We start from the raw sequence: 19,079 nt of genomic DNA, 5'->3' as shown, positions 1-19,079 counted from the left end.
TTTAGTTGTTGACTGTCTTGTCCTCCAACCACTCAAGCCTTTATGTTCTGGTACACAGTCACCCGAAAAGATACAGAAAGAAGTAGAGCTCACAAAATCATTATGTAAATGTGCATTTGTGTGTGATTTTCCTACCATCCAAGAGCTTTGGTGTACTGGATCTCAAACTGTGCAACAAAATAGGCTCCTGCAAAACTGGGCTTCATCAGAATGACAGTGTTTAAAATAATCTCAGTTCATCCACTGATTTTATTTCCCCAAAGAGCTAGTTTCCTGCAGGATTTAATTTATTTTTATTGCCCTTTGTCATTTTAGCCATTGCCTTGCTGCTCTGCTACCTACCTTTTTTATTGGAGAATTTATTCTGAATGATATTTTTAAATCATACCCTTTATTTGTTTTAATTCAGTTTGAGCATTTTTATTACTATGAGTGAACTTGCAAAAAGTATTGAATTTACACAGTCTACTGAGTGTATAGAGAAATGTCTATGAGACTAATTAAAACCACAACATTCAATTGTATTTCTTTTAAATGCCCACAGCAACTGTTTGTGTATTTCCTGCTGGATGTGAGAAATATTAGCTTTTCTTGTGTTGTGACTGTGCTCTGCAGCAGCATCTTGCTCTTGCAGTCATCTGGTCTGAAATGTTTGCAGCCTCCAATGGTATTAAATGCATAGGGATGAGCCTGGACCTTCTGGCCATTTCCCAGCCTTTCTCTTTCGAGTGCCAGGATTGTGAATGGAGCAGGCCATGAGTAATTATCTCCTGATTTCAGCCACACTTTATCACCTGATCTGATTAATAACCAGGGAATTCCGTACTTATGCAGGTGCAAGGGGTACGCAGGAAGATCGTAGCGCAGCTAAACGTATTTAAAAAAAATAATAATAAATTAAGATTTGATTTAAAAAAGAAAATCTACATATTGAGTCAGCTTAAACACCTGAACACAAGCTGTTGCAATGATGAGCCTAAAGAAAGACATGGCCTATAGCCCTGTTGTTTACCCTGCCATTTTGTATAATTGTTTAGTTTGTATTAACATACATCGTATTGTACATGCCAACAAAGCCACTTTAATTGAAATTGAAAATTGACATTAAACATCCAGTTTAAAATCAATTCACACATTTGGAACATGATGGGTGGTGTCGAGGATCGCGCTGTGGGGTGCATCATTTGGGAACCTCTGCTAAAGGTAACATAGACTCAGTGGAACAGAGCTGGATCTCCTCTGTCCAAAAAAACATTTCTAGTTTGGTTTTCCTGCCACAACATTTAAGCATTTTTTCTCCCAAATATGTTTCAGTGCAAGCAAGCCTTGGGACTTGAGTTGCAATATAAAATGTCTGCTAATGTTTTCACGTGTACTGTATGTGCCTCTAGGTGTTGGCTTTGTTTGAGGAAGGAGAGGACACAACCACCGCCTTTGTTGAGCCTTTTGTTATTCTTCTCATCCTCATCGCCAACGCTGTTATCGGGGTCTGGCAGGTGAGATACACTCTTCATCCTGTGTCTCTGTGTAAAGTGTATATGCACACATGAGTAATGTTTCTCTCTACAGGGTGTTCACATGGTTACAAAGGCTAACAATGGCTAACAAGACAGTAAAGTCAAAACATTTCTATCCTGTACAGCAGCTGTTGCAGGATGCATGGATTCACCTTTGGCATCTCTTTATCCGCGCGCTCTATTCAAACTGACATCATGTGCTAACATCTGTAATGGGATGAGGCTGTCGACACCGGAGCAGTCGAGTCCGTGCGTCAAGTCAAAACATAAAACAAACCAGGGCGCTGATGCAAAGTGCCCTACTGGTTCATTTGTGTTGAAGAGGAAGCAGCAATTTTAGAGACAGGGTGTCTATCGACACTTTGGGAAAGAAGACACGTTGCATCGTTCTGAGTTTAGATCTCAGTTTAGGCTTTTAGGGCACAGTGCAACCGGATACATTTCTACACACATTAGTGTTTAAAAAATTCTAAAAGGATTTAATCTTCTAAAACCACCCTTTGCCTTGCATGTTTTTCACAATACCATAACTCTGATGCGAGAGCTTGAACAATATTAAGTGCAAAAGTCAACTTTGTGACTTTCTCTTTTCCACATCTCTCTGCACAGGAGCGCAAAGCTGAGAGTGCCATTGAGGCTCTGAAAGAGTATGAGCCAGAGATGGGGAAGGTGTACCGCATGAACCGTAAGGCTGTCCAAAGGATCAAAGCCAGAGACATCGTCCCAGGAGACATAGTGGAGGTAGCAGGTAAGCTGTGGCTGCACCCAGCCAAACTCTTACTGTCACTCACTGAGACTAATTTACGCTTTGTCTACCTCCGGTGGACTCTCACTGCTGCCACCAACATGCACACACAGCCTTTGCCACCCATTCATGAGTCTGGAAACACTTTTGGAATATCTCAAACTAGATTACATAAGTCTTTTCCTCTGGATGTGCAGGTGCCAGGGCTGCTATTCGGTTTTGTTTGTGTGTGTGTGTGTGTGTGTGTGTGTGTGTGTGTGTGTGTGTGTGAGTGGCTGTGGTCACCCCTTGGATTTAAGGCCCAGTTTAATTTTCCACAGCGTTCCCCCTTTTCCCTTTGCTTTCCATGCTCTCAGTCTCACCACCTGGACGCTGCTGGATGTTTGTCAGCTCCTCACTCACACTCCCCCCATGTTACATGCACATACACACCATTCCCCTGCTGTAAACTCGCCCATGTGTGGGCAGCCTCGTCTAAAAATAGTCTTGTTGTCAATCTGGTTCCAGAACGTCTATGTATGCCAGAGTTAATGTGCAAACACACACGCGCGCACGCACACACACACACACACACACACACACACACACACACACACACACACGCAGTGCCAAGGAGATCACTTCACCATCAACATGACCGCTTTTTGAGAGTGTAATCCACGGCCTTGCATGGCTAGTGATTGGTCTCTGACTGCTCGGAGTGATGTGTGGGAAAGGAGGGAGAGCTCAGGATGTGAGAGATCACAGCGTTCATTCATAATCACAGCACGGAGAGGCAAGGAGACAGATTATACATGCTGCGTTGGTTACAGTGAAGCCTTGGCGCTATTTGATTTCAGCACAAGGTTTGAAAATGAAATCATCCATCCAAGTAATTACCACTGAGGGGCTTCTCACACAAGCCCCCTTCACATTTACTAAATTTCCCTGCCTTTTACAGAGAGTCTAATTTACATTACATCTGTGTTTGTGTGTTTGTGTGTTTGTGTGTGTGTGTGTGTGTGTGTGGGGGTGGCACTTCTTTGGAATTTGGGCTTGTTACAGCCAGTGTCCTCCATCACACATGCGTGCGCACACAGCCAGACGCAGACAAGCCCACACAGGTAGCAAGCACCCAAAATGACTACTCAAGTCCCACCTACCACCACTACAGTCCCTGTCAACACCAACAGTGTCACCATGACAACTCTCCGTGCCCCATTTCGACTCATCTCGGTGACGCTGAAGTTTACAGGGGGTTGAGGTTTTACCAACACCTGTGAACAGATATGACTTCAGGTGAACCATCTGCTGTTTGAATAAGGGATATTGTTATGTTATTGCTGGCTGTCAGCAGCTGCTAGTGGATCCATGGTGGTTGTCCCATTGTGGGGAAAGGGGAGGGTACTCAACATTGACTACTTTTTATGTTCAGTGTTGTTTTATCCTTTTTAAGGGTGCCTTGAAAAGAACCATGGTCAATGGATGGGAATTAGATTTCAAGGATAGTTATTTTGCTGTTGATAAATGAGCATTGTCCCTGGCAAATAAAATGGTAAAATAATAAAATAAATTTAGAAGAGCTACCTAATTACTCTGACATATAGTGTATTGTATAGGAGACATTAGGGATGTAACGATACACTCACGATTTTTGATTCACAATTTTAAGTTGACGATACTATTTTCTCAGGATTTCTTTAACAGAATAAGCTGCAGACTAATATATTCCTTTTATTTATATACACTGCAAAACTGATGTTTCCTCTTATCAAAAGTGCAACTGGAATTGTATTGTGTCTTAAATAACGAATAATAATAATTAATAATTGGATTTTCCAAACAAATGTCACATCAAAATAACTAAATAAATAGAAAAAAAATGTCATCAAATAAATAAAGTTAAACAAGTGAAATCTAAACCGGTTGTATTCATTACACATTTACATCGTTTTTTTCCCCAATGCATTGTTACATCCCTAGTTATTATTACATTTATATAAGGTTTATGATGATGGCGAAAAGGCATTTCTAACAGTTAAATGTGTCTCTGTTGTTGGTATTGTGCACACTCTTTTAAATGTCCTGGTGAGGATATTTGCTTTTGCAGCCAGTAGAGATGGCCTGAACCTGAAGTGTGAAACTCTCTGTTGAAGACGAGGCAGCAGTCGAAGCTACTCCAGCTTGTTTTAAGTACAGTACATTTACTGTCAAAGTTTACTTTAAGAAGAGGTGTGATAGTGGTGTTATGCCCACTGCTGCATTTTTGTCCAACACACACACATATATATCATGTCATATGTTAAGCGCTTCGTTCTATCTGCAATAATCTTGTTGCTAAGAGTTTTAAACAGGGGTAAACAGCTGAGGTAGGAACCGCACCACACACTCTTCTCACTTAGAAAATGTGTGTCACATCTTCATGCACACTGACTGAAACAACAAAGAAAACAAATGAATATTTTCCTTTCCTCCATTGATTTCCCAGGCTTTCCTGTACTACAGATTAGCCTGTGGTTATTCCATGGGAACTGGATGCCAGGGGGTAAAATAAACTGCATGGAGGTATCGGAAAAGGACACTGCTGTGTGCCTTTTGAGGAGAGAAAAGAACATAAATATATTTACTCAAGTTTCCACCGCCACTGCCCGCCTGCCTTCTTGTAGGTACCGGCGATGCCAGCCAAGGCTACGAAACGGTTCTGATTTGCACATCCACTGGAACTTTCCAGGGTTTTTTAAATGGAGTGACTGCAGCGGTCAGGTTGTCAGGAACTCCTACAGGGTTTACACAGGACCTGAAGAGATGGAAACCTGCACAGAGCCATTCCCACTAACAAGTCATGGTTCGACTGCACAGGAATGAAGAGCTCTTTGCCAGCATATTATGCAAGAGATTTTGTTTGGAGTCCAGTTTTATCAAATGGAAGGAGAACTCCGGCTGGCCTCCTTGTTTGTTTTCATCAAATGTGCATGTGCTACGTTCCAGTTTATTCATAAAATTCTGAGGTAGATGCTAATTTATTATTATTATTTTTTTTAAATGTCTTCCTTTTTGATATTCAAAACACTACAAATTATAGTCAGACAAATCTGACATCTTTCCGATATTCAAAAGAGTGTTTATCTAAAGTCACCGTGGCTGTATTAGAATTAATTTCTCTTCTAGCAGATGGAGAGTGTCTGTGGGAGGCCGTGGCAGAAAGTGGATAGGAAAGCAGGAGTCTGTAGGTAGGCGTTTCAAAAGCCCTCAGCCTGTCCTGTTACAGCGAACCTGTAGCCCCCAACCATCTCCCACACAAACACAACACACACTTCTCATCCCCCTGCACCTCTCCCACCCCCTTTCTCTGACAACCCATGAGTGCGGACTGAGAAAGGTACAGAAATATGAAAATGGAAGTACAGGCTATTCAGCCACACAGTGCGGCCTCTTTCGTCTCTCTGTCTCTCTCTCCATCTCTGCCCCGTCAGGTTAAAGACTGTAAAAAGATTCTTCTCGCGGTCTCAGAACATTAAGCAAATGTCAAAAGGAGATGACGAAGCTCTGAGAGAAACGGAGAAAGATGAAAAATAATAAACACAAAAAGTTTTCTCTGTTAAGTGTGCTTGTACAAAAGAAGTACGTGAGCAAAGAAAAGCAGAAATTCAACAAGATGTCCAACCATATTCATGCTGAAAATTCATGGTACTTTAGATTTGCTGCTGAGAAGCCCCGATGGCTTCTTTGCATTAACGAGACACGTATTACACAAAGTAAAGATCAGGTCTTTTCCTTGTTTGTCATGCTGGAAGGAAAGTGAAGAATATTACATCTGTCTGGGGTGTTTGGAGCAGTTCCCTACTCCTCTGCTCTGAGATCATTGTCAATGAATCAAACCATCCATTTCTCACAAGCTAGCTCTGTCCGGCTATTATGAAAATATTTCCATTAACCGTTTATATTCGGGCTCTGACAAAGAGGATGCAATAACCAATTAGTTTTGGGGCATTAGATACTTCTAATGAGCTGGCTATGAAATATGAGTTTAATATGCAGGCTTAATAAGAAGACGGTAAGATTTTACTGGAGAAGATGAAATGCATGTTGTAGATTTAATGCAGGCTTCATCTGTAGTGTGACATATGTAAGGAAGTGGTTAATCTGAGGAACAGGTAAGAGTTGCAGAGACTGAAGAGAGAACAAAGGGGTCAATCATTTTAATACGGCAGCGTGACTCCATAAAGGTTGAATGGAGCTGTTGTTTACCTGCGGCGGCAGCTTGAGCTTGGACTGAGCCTGCCAATGTTTCTTTGCTCAAGGATTTATTGTTTGATTAGGACATTTATAGGGTGTAACTGAGTGTTCGCCTGCAGCTACATTTGCAAGCCCAGGGGGACTTTCCTGAGGCCAATAGTTCTGACGGCAAACCTCCTATCCTCTTGTCTTGACATCTTGTCCTCTTTATACTACTGTTAGCTACCTGTAGGATGGTCTTCTGGTCATTTTTAGCCATGCTAGCAGTGTGGCTCTAAAGATTACAATGTCATTCTGTTGGTCAGTCCACCACTTGGTTCAGACTGAAATATCTCAACACCTATTGCATGGAATTCCATGAAATTGGATGAAATTATTTTTAAATCAATATTTTTTTTTTAGAAAGGCACACGATTAACAGGATTACACATCATATACTTTGCCCCTTTTTTCTTTTTTTTTTAAACACACATACAAAGTAAAACATTCCAAAACTAAAACCAACCAGTGTATACCCCGCCCCCACAATGGCGACAAACACCCCAGGCCGGATCTGTCCCCCCAAAAACAAATGAACCAAAAGACTAGAGTCGATCACGCTGCACCCTTTCTTTTATTAAAGTGTATGTTTCATCCCATGGCCGGATAGTTTTAATGCTGGCGCCATGCATTCGGGCCACGGACCACCATAGAAACAAATTCAAGAAGTGAGTTGGCCCATTGCGGCTAGGTTAAGGTATGTGAATCCCATGAAATTCTGTACAGAAAATCCTGGTACACAGATAATAAAGTCTACTTACTTTTATGATCCCCGCAAGCAGGTTGATATTTGTGGTTCAGAGTGAAATATCTTGAGAACTATTGGATGGGTTGCTGGCTGCAAAATGTGTTACAGATCTTCAAAGTCTCTATAGGATCAATTGTAATGACTAAATGATCTTTTTCTTTTGTGCCACCAGCAGGTCAAGTTATTCACTCTTTCAGTGAAATAGCTTGACATCTACTGGATCGATTGGCACAAACGTTTGTACAGACATTCACGGTTCCCAGATAATGTACGATTTCCTGACTTCTGCAAAACTAATGACAATACCAAATACTTGGTAGTACTTTGTGCTTAGTGCTAATTAGCAACTGTTATTATGCTAACCGGCTAAACCAAGCTTGTGTCTCAATTGGGATACCTCAGTTTATGGCTGGGCAATATATCGATATTATGTCCGTATTGTCATATGAGACTAGATATTGTCTTAGATTTTGGATATTATATCATAATTACGGTCAAGTGATGTCCTTACCAGACTGTTCTAGCTGTTCTATTATTTGCCTTTACCCACTTAGTCATTATATCCACGTTTCTGATGATTCATTATTTCTAAAAAATGCAATTGTGTAAATATTTTGTGAAAGCACCAATAGTCAACCCTACAATATCATTGCAATATCAATACCGAGGTATTTGGTCAAAATGATCACATTTGATTTTATCCATATCGCCCAGCCCTACTTATGTTAGTAAACTTCCATGTGGTACAAAGTACACTGTGTACCCTATGTCATGGTGATGACCGATGAGGGTGAGAAGCGTCCAGCTTTCCACACTCAACTTTTTGACCGTTGTGAGTACACCATTCGGGTACTCACAACAGTCAAAAACTTTACTTTTGTGCACTGCACATTGCCATTGTGAACGCACTTATGCACTCAGAATAGCAAGTGTAAGTACGGAAGAAGGAACATTGAGACACATAATGCCTGCTGAACATCAGCATTGTCATGTGGACATGTTAGCATACAGTGCTGATTTTAGCATTCAGCTCAAAGCACCACTGTGTCTAAGCACAGTCTCAGAGAGCTGCTAGCATGGCTGTAGACTTAGTTTTGATATTCCAATAGTGTTTCCAGGCTCTTGTTGAACTTGAACAGACTAGTCTGATTTTAATATTTTAATATGTTTTGATAATCCAAGCTTGTTGATTGTTTTGCGGGTTTTATTTATTTTTTCTTAGTTGGTGACAAGGTGCCTGCTGACATCAGAGTGACCTCTATAAAGTCCACCACCCTGCGGGTGGACCAGTCCATCCTCACAGGTATTTCCCATCTCTCATCAGACACCAAACACTCCTTCTTCAAGGCTTTCACATAATTCAGATAGAGTCTGCTCCCTTGCACCTTTACTGCATGGACGTAGAAGACCAAATATTATTTTAGTGTCTGATATAGTACTTTATACTAGAGATCTTCACCAGCGTTTGAGGCAGTATCGGAGCCGATATCGATACTGGTATCGGTATCGGAAAGTACTGGAGTTTATGCACCGATCCGATACCACGTAATAAAGCCCTAAAGAAAATCTACATTAAAGTAGTTTATTTATGTTCTTTTTCCGTTATCACTGACTGTCAAACTGCAGAATAAAAGAAAGTTCTGTGGCGTTCATGTTTCACAAAGAGTTTAACCTGAGCCAGACCGACAACAAAGATAGAAATCATATCACATCCATACAGGGATAGTAGTATACAGTTGTTAAAACATAATAAAATATATGATACACTGGTATCGGATCGGTACTCGGTATCGGCCGATACGCAAGTTCAGGTATCGGAATCGGTATCGGGAAGCAAAAAATGGTATCAGACCATCTCTACTTTCTACCCCTTTAGGCTGTGTGTAACTTTGTTTGGCTCCATCACATTGTTGTTCTAATAATCACCTCTTGCAGTTACAAATCTAACCCTGGACAATTGTCTCGTACAATCTTTTCTTTAGGGGAGTCTGTGTCCATCATCAAACACACTGACCCTGTTCCTGACCCCAGAGCTGTCAACCAAGACAAAAAGAATATGCTGTTTTCTGTAAGCACATCCCCCTGCAGCTCACTGAGTCGTGTTTATCTTCTGCCTTCATATCAGAGATTGATGTCATTATGGGCAAAACTATGCAACTTTTTTAGTCACATAGTTGAACGTAGTTGCTGCAATTCTCAGAAAGGTTATATCACTTCTGTAGTGATCTAAAGACAGCTTAATGTCTGTATGTTTGATCCATTGCCAGTTGATGGAAACTCTCTTCTCTTATGTTTGGCAAAATTATTTTGACAGATTATTTCTGCTTCCCTTCCCCTACTCATTTCTCTCTCTTTTTTTCCCTCAGGGCACAAACATCGCAGCAGGCCGCGCCATAGGTGTTGTCGTTGCTACCGGCGTTGCCACAGAGATCGGTAAGATCCGTAATCAGATGGCGGCTACGGAACAAGAGAAGACGCCGCTGCAGCAGAAGCTGGACGAGTTCGGGCAACAGCTCTCTAAGGTCATCTCCCTGATCTGTGTGGCTGTGTGGGTCATCAACATTGGCCACTTCGGAGACCCCGTCCATGGGGGCTCTTGGGTCAGAGGGGCTATCTATTACTTTAAGATCGCCGTGGCCCTGGCCGTGGCTGCCATCCCCGAGGGCCTGCCTGCTGTCGTCACCACCTGCCTAGCCCTCGGCACACGTCGCATGGCCAAGAAGAACGCCATCATTCGCAGCCTGCCCTCCGTAGAAACCCTGGGCTGTACCTCGGTAATCTGCTCCGACAAGACGGGCACCCTCACCACCAACCAGATGTCCGTCTGCAGAGTAAGTGGCACTGCTTTTGTTTTTTGACTGCTAGTCTTCTATTTTTTCCTAGAGACCAACATATCATTGCATATAGGACTGCAAATAACGATTATTTTCATTGTCAATAATCTGTTTTTTCGTTTTCTCAATTTAATAATAAGTTGTTTGGTTGATAAAATGTCAGGAAATGGTGAAAAATGTTGGTCATTGTTTTCCAAAGCCCAACGCAAAGATATTCAGTTTACTCTCGTAGAGGAGTCAAGAAAATATTCACTACTTGGAAGCTGGAATCAGAGATTTTTTTTCATGAAAATAGACTGAAGCCCATGAATCGATTATAAAAGTTGCTGAATATTTTAATAGTTAACAACTATTCCATTGGTTGATTCATCACTGCAGCTCCAACTGCATTCCTTTAACACAGCTGAATTGGTTCAGAGCAGAAACTGAATCCCTCTTTTGATTGACACTTAATGAAAAGCTTTTGGGAATTTTCATTTGAAAAAGTGCTATCAAGGTGAATTCTACAATGGTTTGGTGTTCATTATTGATCCCATTCTCTCATCCGGTCCCCCCCTGTGTGTTTTTTTTATTTTTTTTTGATGGATGGAAAATCCTTGTGGTGTTATAGTGTTTACTTCCATTTGGCAGCTTTGAAATTTAAGAAGTGCTGGTGGAGTAGCACAGGCTAGCATGACCCAGCAGCTACAGTATATCACCTGATCAGCGTACACATTCACAGTAAAGGTTTTCTAAAATGTCACATCGCCTGAATAAACACAATACAGGGAACCATATCCTGAAGTGCCTGTAGGTTTCAGTGTGTAAATAGTGTATATATAATTACATTAGACGACAAACACTGAAAGGTCTTATCCACAACTATTCACAAGCTGTTCTCTTGCACATAGCCTCACCCTTTCGTGTGTGTGTGTGTGTGTGTGTGTGTGTGTGTGTGTGTGCGAAGACAGAGAGACAGAGGGCGGGAGAGTAAAGCTATAATAATGTATAAACATGAATTTCCATGAAAACTACATCTACCTCCACCTATAAACGTAAATGCCAGCGCTTCGGTTTGTCTTGGCTCCTGTTCAGGGCTCCTGTTCAGGGCTCTAGCTCTACACACAGACACACACCTAATCTCAGTTTACACCCCTTGTCCTTACATCACCCATCTCACATCTCACTTCAGCTAATGACTTCAGAGGTACTGGCCAGTAGGGCAGCATTAAAGCCATGTCATACAAAACTAGTGTCACCCAGAAAAGCTGACCAATCGGAGCAGACTGGACTTTATTTAGGCTTTCGGGCTTAAAGAGACAGGCGCTAAAACGAGGCGTTTCAGACACAGGGTGAATACAGGTATATTTAGACAGACAGTATGAGAACAATAATGGGTTTTTTGAACATTAAAACATGTAAACATGTTTTAGTAGAAACCCCAAATACAAGTATGAGCAAACATGTGGCTAATATGGGACCTTTAATGCAGGAGATGATTCTCCTGCAGACTGCATGTAGTGGACTGTGTTTGGACCTGACTTACTCCAGTCAGAAAAAGCAAGGAGAAAAAAGTATTTTGACTTCTATATGATCTTTTTTGTCTCTGTGTATCCATTTTATTTTCTTGCTGTTTCAAAATGGAGTTGACATTTCCTGTACAGCAGGCACTCTTGTGGTATAAACGCCCCTCCCTCCCCTTGCTCCCCGAGATGACGTGGAGTATCTGTGTGATTAATGCGTAGCAACAGGGAGTTCCCTCTAGCAGGAGGGACACGGACGAATGATCTCACCACAACTCCAAAACCCTCTCAGGCAGAAAAAGAGCAAGGCAGGCTGACGCTGGTAAATATTGACCTTCTGCTTCCACCTGTACTCCCTGGCCTGTTGCTCTCTGGTGGGAGATAAGGGGGCACATACATACCCATACTCCCACAAAGACAAATCAAACTTCCGCTTTGCAGTTTCTTTCATCATTATGTTTCCTAGAGATAGTCATTTTTGTGGTTGCTTAACTTGTCCCTCTTCATGTTCGTTCTATGCTCGGACCGCTGTGTTTGCTCTCGTTTTTTGTAAATCCAGGTTTAAATGCCCACATGAGTGTTTGCCCAGGCTTATCCATCTGTGCTTATTCTTAGACTGGTGTCCAGCCAGTGGCCATCAATGCACCATGTGTCTCCCTTGCCTGGGGGGGGGGGGCTATCCCCATATCCGCAGGATTTCCAGGGATTCCCCTTCGTATCCTGACTTCCCTTTTCCTTTTCACACACATGAAGGGGAAACCACACATGCACACATAAAAAAGGGTTACTCGCCATTTATCCCCACACAAGCTCAGAGGAAGTGAGTATAAGAATATAAACTTGTGCCACTACCACTGAGTCACACTGTGTCTTGTTTCCTTGGAGACCACAGCGGATCAAAGAGTGAGGGAAAACTGACCACAGATGAAAGAACAACCTAATTTTATTCCTGAGGCCTTGCTTTTTGTGTGCTGTATGTGCTTTAGTGAAAGTTATTGGAGCCCTGAGCAGTCATTGTTGATCTGTTTAAAAGCGAGAGAGTACAGAGCCTGATGACCTTTTGTGAAATTAAGAATCGAGCAGAAGGTGAAGCTATTTAAAAGTTTCTTAAAGGGAAAGTACATCATGAACAAAAATATAGGGAATAATGGGATATATATATATATGCTGTTTAGGCCCACATATCAGTCAGGGATGCAACGATCCGATACTGATATTGAATATTGGGCCGATACTGACCCAAACAGCTGGATCAAGTATCTTGACAATGGGGTCAATCTATTCAATTCAATTCTATGTTTAAATTATTATTTATTTTTTCCTATACACCCACGCCTACATCGCGTGCATCTGAAGAAAAAAACAACAACAACACAGACAACACAGCGTACACTCTCAGCATTACAACAGAAGAACAGCTGGTGCATCTGTTAACAGTGCAGCCAAACAAACACACATTGCTTTGATAAAGAAGTCAGGCAATAATTGGCTTTTTTCCATGATGCCGTGCGTTTGTGTAGTTTTCCACACAACAGCAGGTCACAGTAAATGTAGTTACATTGCTGAGAACAATTGTGGTCAGCACTAACCCCAATGACAAATGCATTACGTTTTAACTGCTTCACAATGTAAGCCACCCCATGTTTCACCAGTTGACTGTTTTTAATGTAACCTAGCAGGGAAAAAGTGAGATGTGGTCCCCTATTGAGCCTGCTGCAATCCCAACGTTAGTTTGGTTAGAAGTTGATTAAGCACATATTTAAGAGGATATGCATTATGTAAGCATAATATCAACGGAAATATTCAAGGTTTTTTAAACTTGGGTTTGACACGGGTCACAAGATTACTGTAGATAAAGTATATATGCAGGAATTGCCTTAAAGAGCTTCTATTATACTTTTCAGCATCATATTTGTACCCTACTAGAATAGATTTACATGCTTTGATGTTCAAAAAACATTATGTTTCTCATACTGCCTGTTGCTGCAGCTCCTCTATGAAGGTAAATATGGTGCAAAATGTGAGAGCTTGTAGAATACGATGTGAGAACAAAAAATCTGAACTATTAAGTTGAAATTTGCAAGAAAATGTTCACACATCTGTATTCTGAATGTGAAGTCACAGAAAAAATATTCACAAATGTGTAGATTGATATTATTTATATAACACACTAGAAGATGAAAAAAAAGAAGCATCATAATAATATTAATAATAATAATAATAATGCCCATACCGGTTTCAGTCTAGAGAGGCTGATCTAAATGAGAAAAACAATAATGCTGGGTTACATTCATGCATTGTTTTCCTATGAATCCCTCGTTAGTGATAATCGTTAGGCAGTTTGGATCTTGTGGTGGACTTCGCCACTAACAATGAAAAGTAATGCAGTTTATAAAGGGGTAATTACAGAATGGAAATCCATTGCTGGCTTTTGAAATGTATTAAGCCTCAACTTCAATAGTGCCACTGTTTACTGCAGTAAAAGAAGAACATTTAAACACTGAATTAACAACAAAATTACAAATGCAAAATTGCATATTTTCTATAAAAGCTATAATCTTACGGAGGCTATAATCATGATTCAGTATGACAGTTATTTATAACTGACTTTCATGTTGTCCAGACTAGACTCCATCACTAGGCTAAATGCAGTAACCCTGTTGCCGCAGAGAGTTGTTAAGGAATAATTACTCCATTAAAAGGCTGAAACGTACATTTTAGGCTCGCGTGCTAGAGGGATGACAGCTAGCTCTCATCTGAAGTCTGCCATCGATTTTGTGTTCCTTTTTTAAATTGGTGGAGGCTGGTAAGTCAGTGACACACGCACACACACCACTGACGGAGGAAACCAAGTTTAACCAAATAGCTGCTTCATTAATTTTTCAATCAGTCACATTTAATGGAGTCTCAAATAGAGTTAAGCTAGGTCATAGGGATGTTTTCCCTGTGTGTGTGTGTGTGTGTGTGTGTGTGTGTGTGTGTGTGTGTGTGTCAAAGTGCCAAACTAAATATTATTAATTTTCTTTTAGCCTATTGTGAATGAATATGTGCCCTTCTGATAAGGTGTTTAGATGGACTGTGGTTTATCATCTAATTCTTTTAAACCACCAGCCACAGCACTCTCCTTGTTTTTATCGATATATTAGTTATAACAGTGCATCGCCCTTCCTTGGGGAAGTTCAGGAAAAAGTTTTGCCAACAATGCAGACCAACAAAGCAAAACCTTGGAGAGCTCTTGGTGGTCAGCGGTTGACTGGAGCGTGTAAGGCAGAGGGAGTGATCAATGAAGCTTGACATCAAGACGTGTTAGCAGTGCAACGCTAATGTTGCCTGCACGTTTAGAAACGCTTAAGAATCGGGAAAAGATGTGACAAAACAGTCACTGCCAGGAAAGCCTTCAGTCGGGGGGGGGGTGTCTTGACTCTGGATCCCTCTGGATTTTCTTTGAGTCATTGGTTGCACTTTGATCTTAACGTCTACAGTGACCCCCTTTTTCCAGCCTGCAGAGTACTTCCCGTTTACAGCCACTATTTGATTATCATAATGCTTCACAACCTTTTTATTTATTTTTTTAAATTTTATTTTTACAATTATTTTTGGGGCATTTTCAGCCTTTATTTTGATAGGACATCTGAATACATGAAAGGGGAGAGAGAGAGGGGTGAATGACATGCAGCGCCCGCTCTACCAACTGAGCTATCCGGGCGCCCAACAGGGCACAACCTTTTATTTATCCAGAGAAGTAGGGCAAGAATAATTTCTCTTTTGTAAGCAGCCTCCTGCTTCTTAGTATTTACACAGGATGCAGCCCCAGCTGTTTATTTGAAGTGTGTTTTGACACCATGGGGCTATGTGTGATGACTGCTTGAGATGTACTAACATCACCACTACAATTCCGTGGAGGCGTAGTGGGACAACAACGGTTTTATATTAACTCTATGGGCAGATACAACTCAAGGCCCATACCTCAGAGCTGCCAACCACAACAACAGTTTTCATAAAATGAAAAGTTTGAGTTGAAACGGGCCACATGCTTATTTTACAGATAAGATGAAAATGTTATTTTGATTCAGTAGGGGTTCACAGTTTTACAGGGCTTTTTCAACATAACCTAAAGCCACACTTTAGAGCGCCGCTTACTGTGCTCCATGGCTGCAGCACAACTAGGGCCTAGAAGTACGGTGGCCGCTACGGAAACCAAAACTTGCGCGGGTTAAATTTGGAACTGATGTTTGGATTCTAAACCAAATTTTCAAAAACGATTCCAATACAAAAAAAGGTCCCATTGGAATCGTAATTTTTGAAACAAATCCAAGTTGGAACCGGTTCTCGATGCCCAATCCTAATCACGACACATATGCACATAAACACATTCTATGTTCTAAAAAGGAAAACTTATAAGCAAAATTACACACCCTTGCTCAATTCAATAGTCAGGGTTTTCCTGCTGCAGCCGGTCCTCTATGAGTAGCTTATGGTGGCTAATGTTAGCTAACATCACAAAACTTTAGATAGATATTGCTGCTGTCCTCTACTTTTGCTACTGTTAAACTGTCTTAGCATTTACTATTTTTCCATAATTAATACTTTTGGCCACAGTGACCGCTGTGCAAAAGTCATAGTCTCTCTTTGTGTCACTTTAAGTGGCAGTTTATGTGGACTTCATTGACACTTGATTGAAAATGTCCACTAATGTTGCTTAATGAGTAAGATATTAAACTCACATTGTTATGATTTTGTAGTTGTAGTGTAAATATTCCAGATGTACTATATACCCATTTTCCCACATGTAAAGGCCCAATCTATAATATTAGACTATTTAAACTGCAGATACACTATATACATACATAATGGAAGAATTAGACTAGAAAACATGTATTTGTCTGAAACTGAACAATGTTTGCAAGTGACGTGCTTTATTGGTGAATCAACTGGAACGTCCAATAGGGTTTTAGAAAATAATGGAATAGTTTCCTTTTAAAATAAATATTTACTGTAGTCATTGTGACCACCTACACTGCAGTTTTGTCAAATTGGCTAAACAGACCGCTAAACTAAACCTCTGTTTGTGTTTGCCTTTTCTCCTCCCTAGATGTTCGTTGCAGACAAGGTGGAAGATTCAAGCTGCAGCCTTCATGAGTTCTCTATATCTGGTTCTACATATGCCCCTGAGGGACAAATGTGAGTGTCACAGTTTAAACATATACTGTACTACTCTTATTGGGAAAAGTCTGCCCACCCTAATACCTCATTATATGAAACGTCTGTATGCTTTTCAAATTTTACCAAAGCATTTTATGCTGAACTCAAACAGTGCCCCTCACTCTGGCTTTAATGAAATTCTGAATTGCTTTTTTCAAAACAAGATATAATATAGAAGTAGACAAGCAAACTGATGTGCTCTGTGGTCCAAGTTCTGTTACATCAGTACTAATGATTCCCAAAAAAATGTTTCTAGCTGTGCTTTATGTGTTGCTATGGCAATTTCTGGGAAATAGTTAGTAATCTTGGATGTTGTTATGTGTGCTTATTACTTGAAGAAAAATAGTAACAATGACAAGTAGCAAAGGGTTTTTTAACAATATTTAGGTGTCAGATTCCAATTGTGTGGTCATTTTGATCTCTGCCATATCGGACTGTGTTTTTAAATCTTAGTAAATGTCCGTCTGTGGAGGAATATAGGTAGGTGGCTAGTCATTAGGTAGCAGAAGGATTCGGCACTTCATTGTATATGCATGCTGATTATTTTGCAGTTTGGTGAGTACAGCATTCTGACCCTGCATGAACCTGTCGATTTCATAACAGCAGAGTGTGGGTTATTGTGTGGGAGCTTCGCTAGAAACGGTTGCAGTCTCAACTGGGAAGGGATCCATGGTTGTCATGCGATCAGCACTGCTTGTCAGGAACGCACACACACATACAGTACACTGTTTACGACTGTACAACCACTGTTTCTTCAGTCAACTTTGGAATGCTAAACAACTGAATGTCTTCCCCACTCATACATATTGATTAGGTTATTGTGTCTGAAGTGTAGCGAACTGTGAAGTGTTTTCCCCTTGCGCTTTGCTGTTGTGAGTGACGTGTGAGTGACGTGTGTGTGTGTGTGTGTGTGTGTGTGTGTGTGTGTGTGTGTGTTTTCCCTCTAGACTGAAAGGAGACAGGCACGTCCAGTGTGGAGACTTTGATGGACTTTTGGAGTTGGCCACTGTGTGCTCTATGTGCAATGACTCTTCACTGGACTACAATGAGGTCATTCTCATAAACACACACACACACACACACACACACACACACACACAGATCATTGTACAGGTATAATTTGTTTCTTACTCTATACCTGATATAATTTCAAATTTCTATGCAAAACAAACCCATCTGTTACTCATACAGCGTTGTGTAGGTTAGGTTTATTTGCAGATGTCCTCATGCATTGACAGTGTGTACATACACACTGCAATGACTCCATAAAAGGTAGAATTGGAACACACCCACTACAGAAAGCCTTCTCTTCTTCTCTCCTTCAGCAGAGCTAATTTTACTCCGACGTATGATCTTTTTCTCTGGTTTGGATTGCTTTTCTCACCTCTTTTCTCATCACCATGGTATCATGGTAACCGTGCTGAGGAGCGAGGCCAGTGATAAGGCACTTCTCAACTCCCATGCATCCTCCCAGACTAACTTGTTTCTGTTCTCGTAAATGGTTGTTTTGCCACCAATTTTGTACATTTTTGAAAAAAAGAATAAAAGACCTGAGTGTGAGATCAAAGTGTGCATTAACCAGGAGAGATGGGGAGGGGGGGGCAGAGCAGCCAAGTGCTGGAGGCGAGCTGCGTTTTTTATTGCTGAGACGTACAAAGAAATGATGTGTGGAACGCCATTACTGGTTCATCTCACCTCCATTTAAAAACACTCTGCATGTATGACTCAAAGTCTATGGAGGCAGAGGTGAAAGATTGACGTATTCGCTCGCAGCACGTTTTCTTCGGAGTCATTCTTCAAGAGGTTTGTTCACTTTTAAAAATGGAGGCGATGTATGGGTGTGAGGCTTTCGATTCAGATTTCATCTAAATGTGTCATCATAAAGGGGTCTGAATGTAATGACTCCATCACTCTTAGATGCTAACTGTATCACCCAGCATCTATAAAACAGTTCAGAAGCGTGTTTTCACATATTTCTGTTCTCTCGTAGGCCAAAGGGGTTTACGAGAAGGTGGGTGAAGCCACAGAGACGGCTCTCACCACCTTGGTGGAGAAGATGAACGTCTTCAAGACTGACCTGTCCGGACTCAGCAAGGTGGAACGGGCCGGTGCCTGCAACTCGGTAAGCTACATGTGGAGATGTGTGTGACCCTGCCCTGTGATGTCTGTATTAAAAAGGAACCCCACTGACTTTACACAGGTGTTGGGGAGTACTACTGCATATGTGTAAATATGTGTTGTATAAAGCCTTTTGTGGCTCCCGAGGGCGCTGTACAA

At 41.2% G+C, this 19,079-nt stretch overlaps 1 protein-coding gene across 1 annotated transcript in view; it reads left to right on the top strand.

Moving 5' to 3' along the window:
• atp2a3 (ATPase sarcoplasmic/endoplasmic reticulum Ca2+ transporting 3) overlaps positions 1-19,079 on the top strand; it is a 61,060-nt gene that overhangs the window by 19,972 nt on the left and 22,009 nt on the right. Inside the window, exons 4-11 of the mRNA XM_078266534.1 lie at positions 1,392-1,496; positions 2,127-2,265; positions 8,487-8,567; positions 9,247-9,332; positions 9,631-10,095; positions 16,693-16,781; positions 17,750-17,852; positions 18,793-18,924. Of these exons, the coding sequence (XP_078122660.1) occupies positions 1,392-1,496; positions 2,127-2,265; positions 8,487-8,567; positions 9,247-9,332; positions 9,631-10,095; positions 16,693-16,781; positions 17,750-17,852; positions 18,793-18,924 (1,200 nt within the window). The remainder of the gene's footprint in view (positions 1-1,391; positions 1,497-2,126; positions 2,266-8,486; positions 8,568-9,246; positions 9,333-9,630; positions 10,096-16,692; positions 16,782-17,749; positions 17,853-18,792; positions 18,925-19,079) is intronic.

This window comes from Sander vitreus, chromosome 13 (assembly GCF_031162955.1).
Source record: "Sander vitreus isolate 19-12246 chromosome 13, sanVit1, whole genome shotgun sequence".
Classification (NCBI taxonomy): Eukaryota; Metazoa; Chordata; class Actinopteri; order Perciformes; family Percidae; genus Sander; species Sander vitreus.
This window is presented reverse-complemented; position numbering and strand designations above follow the sequence as displayed.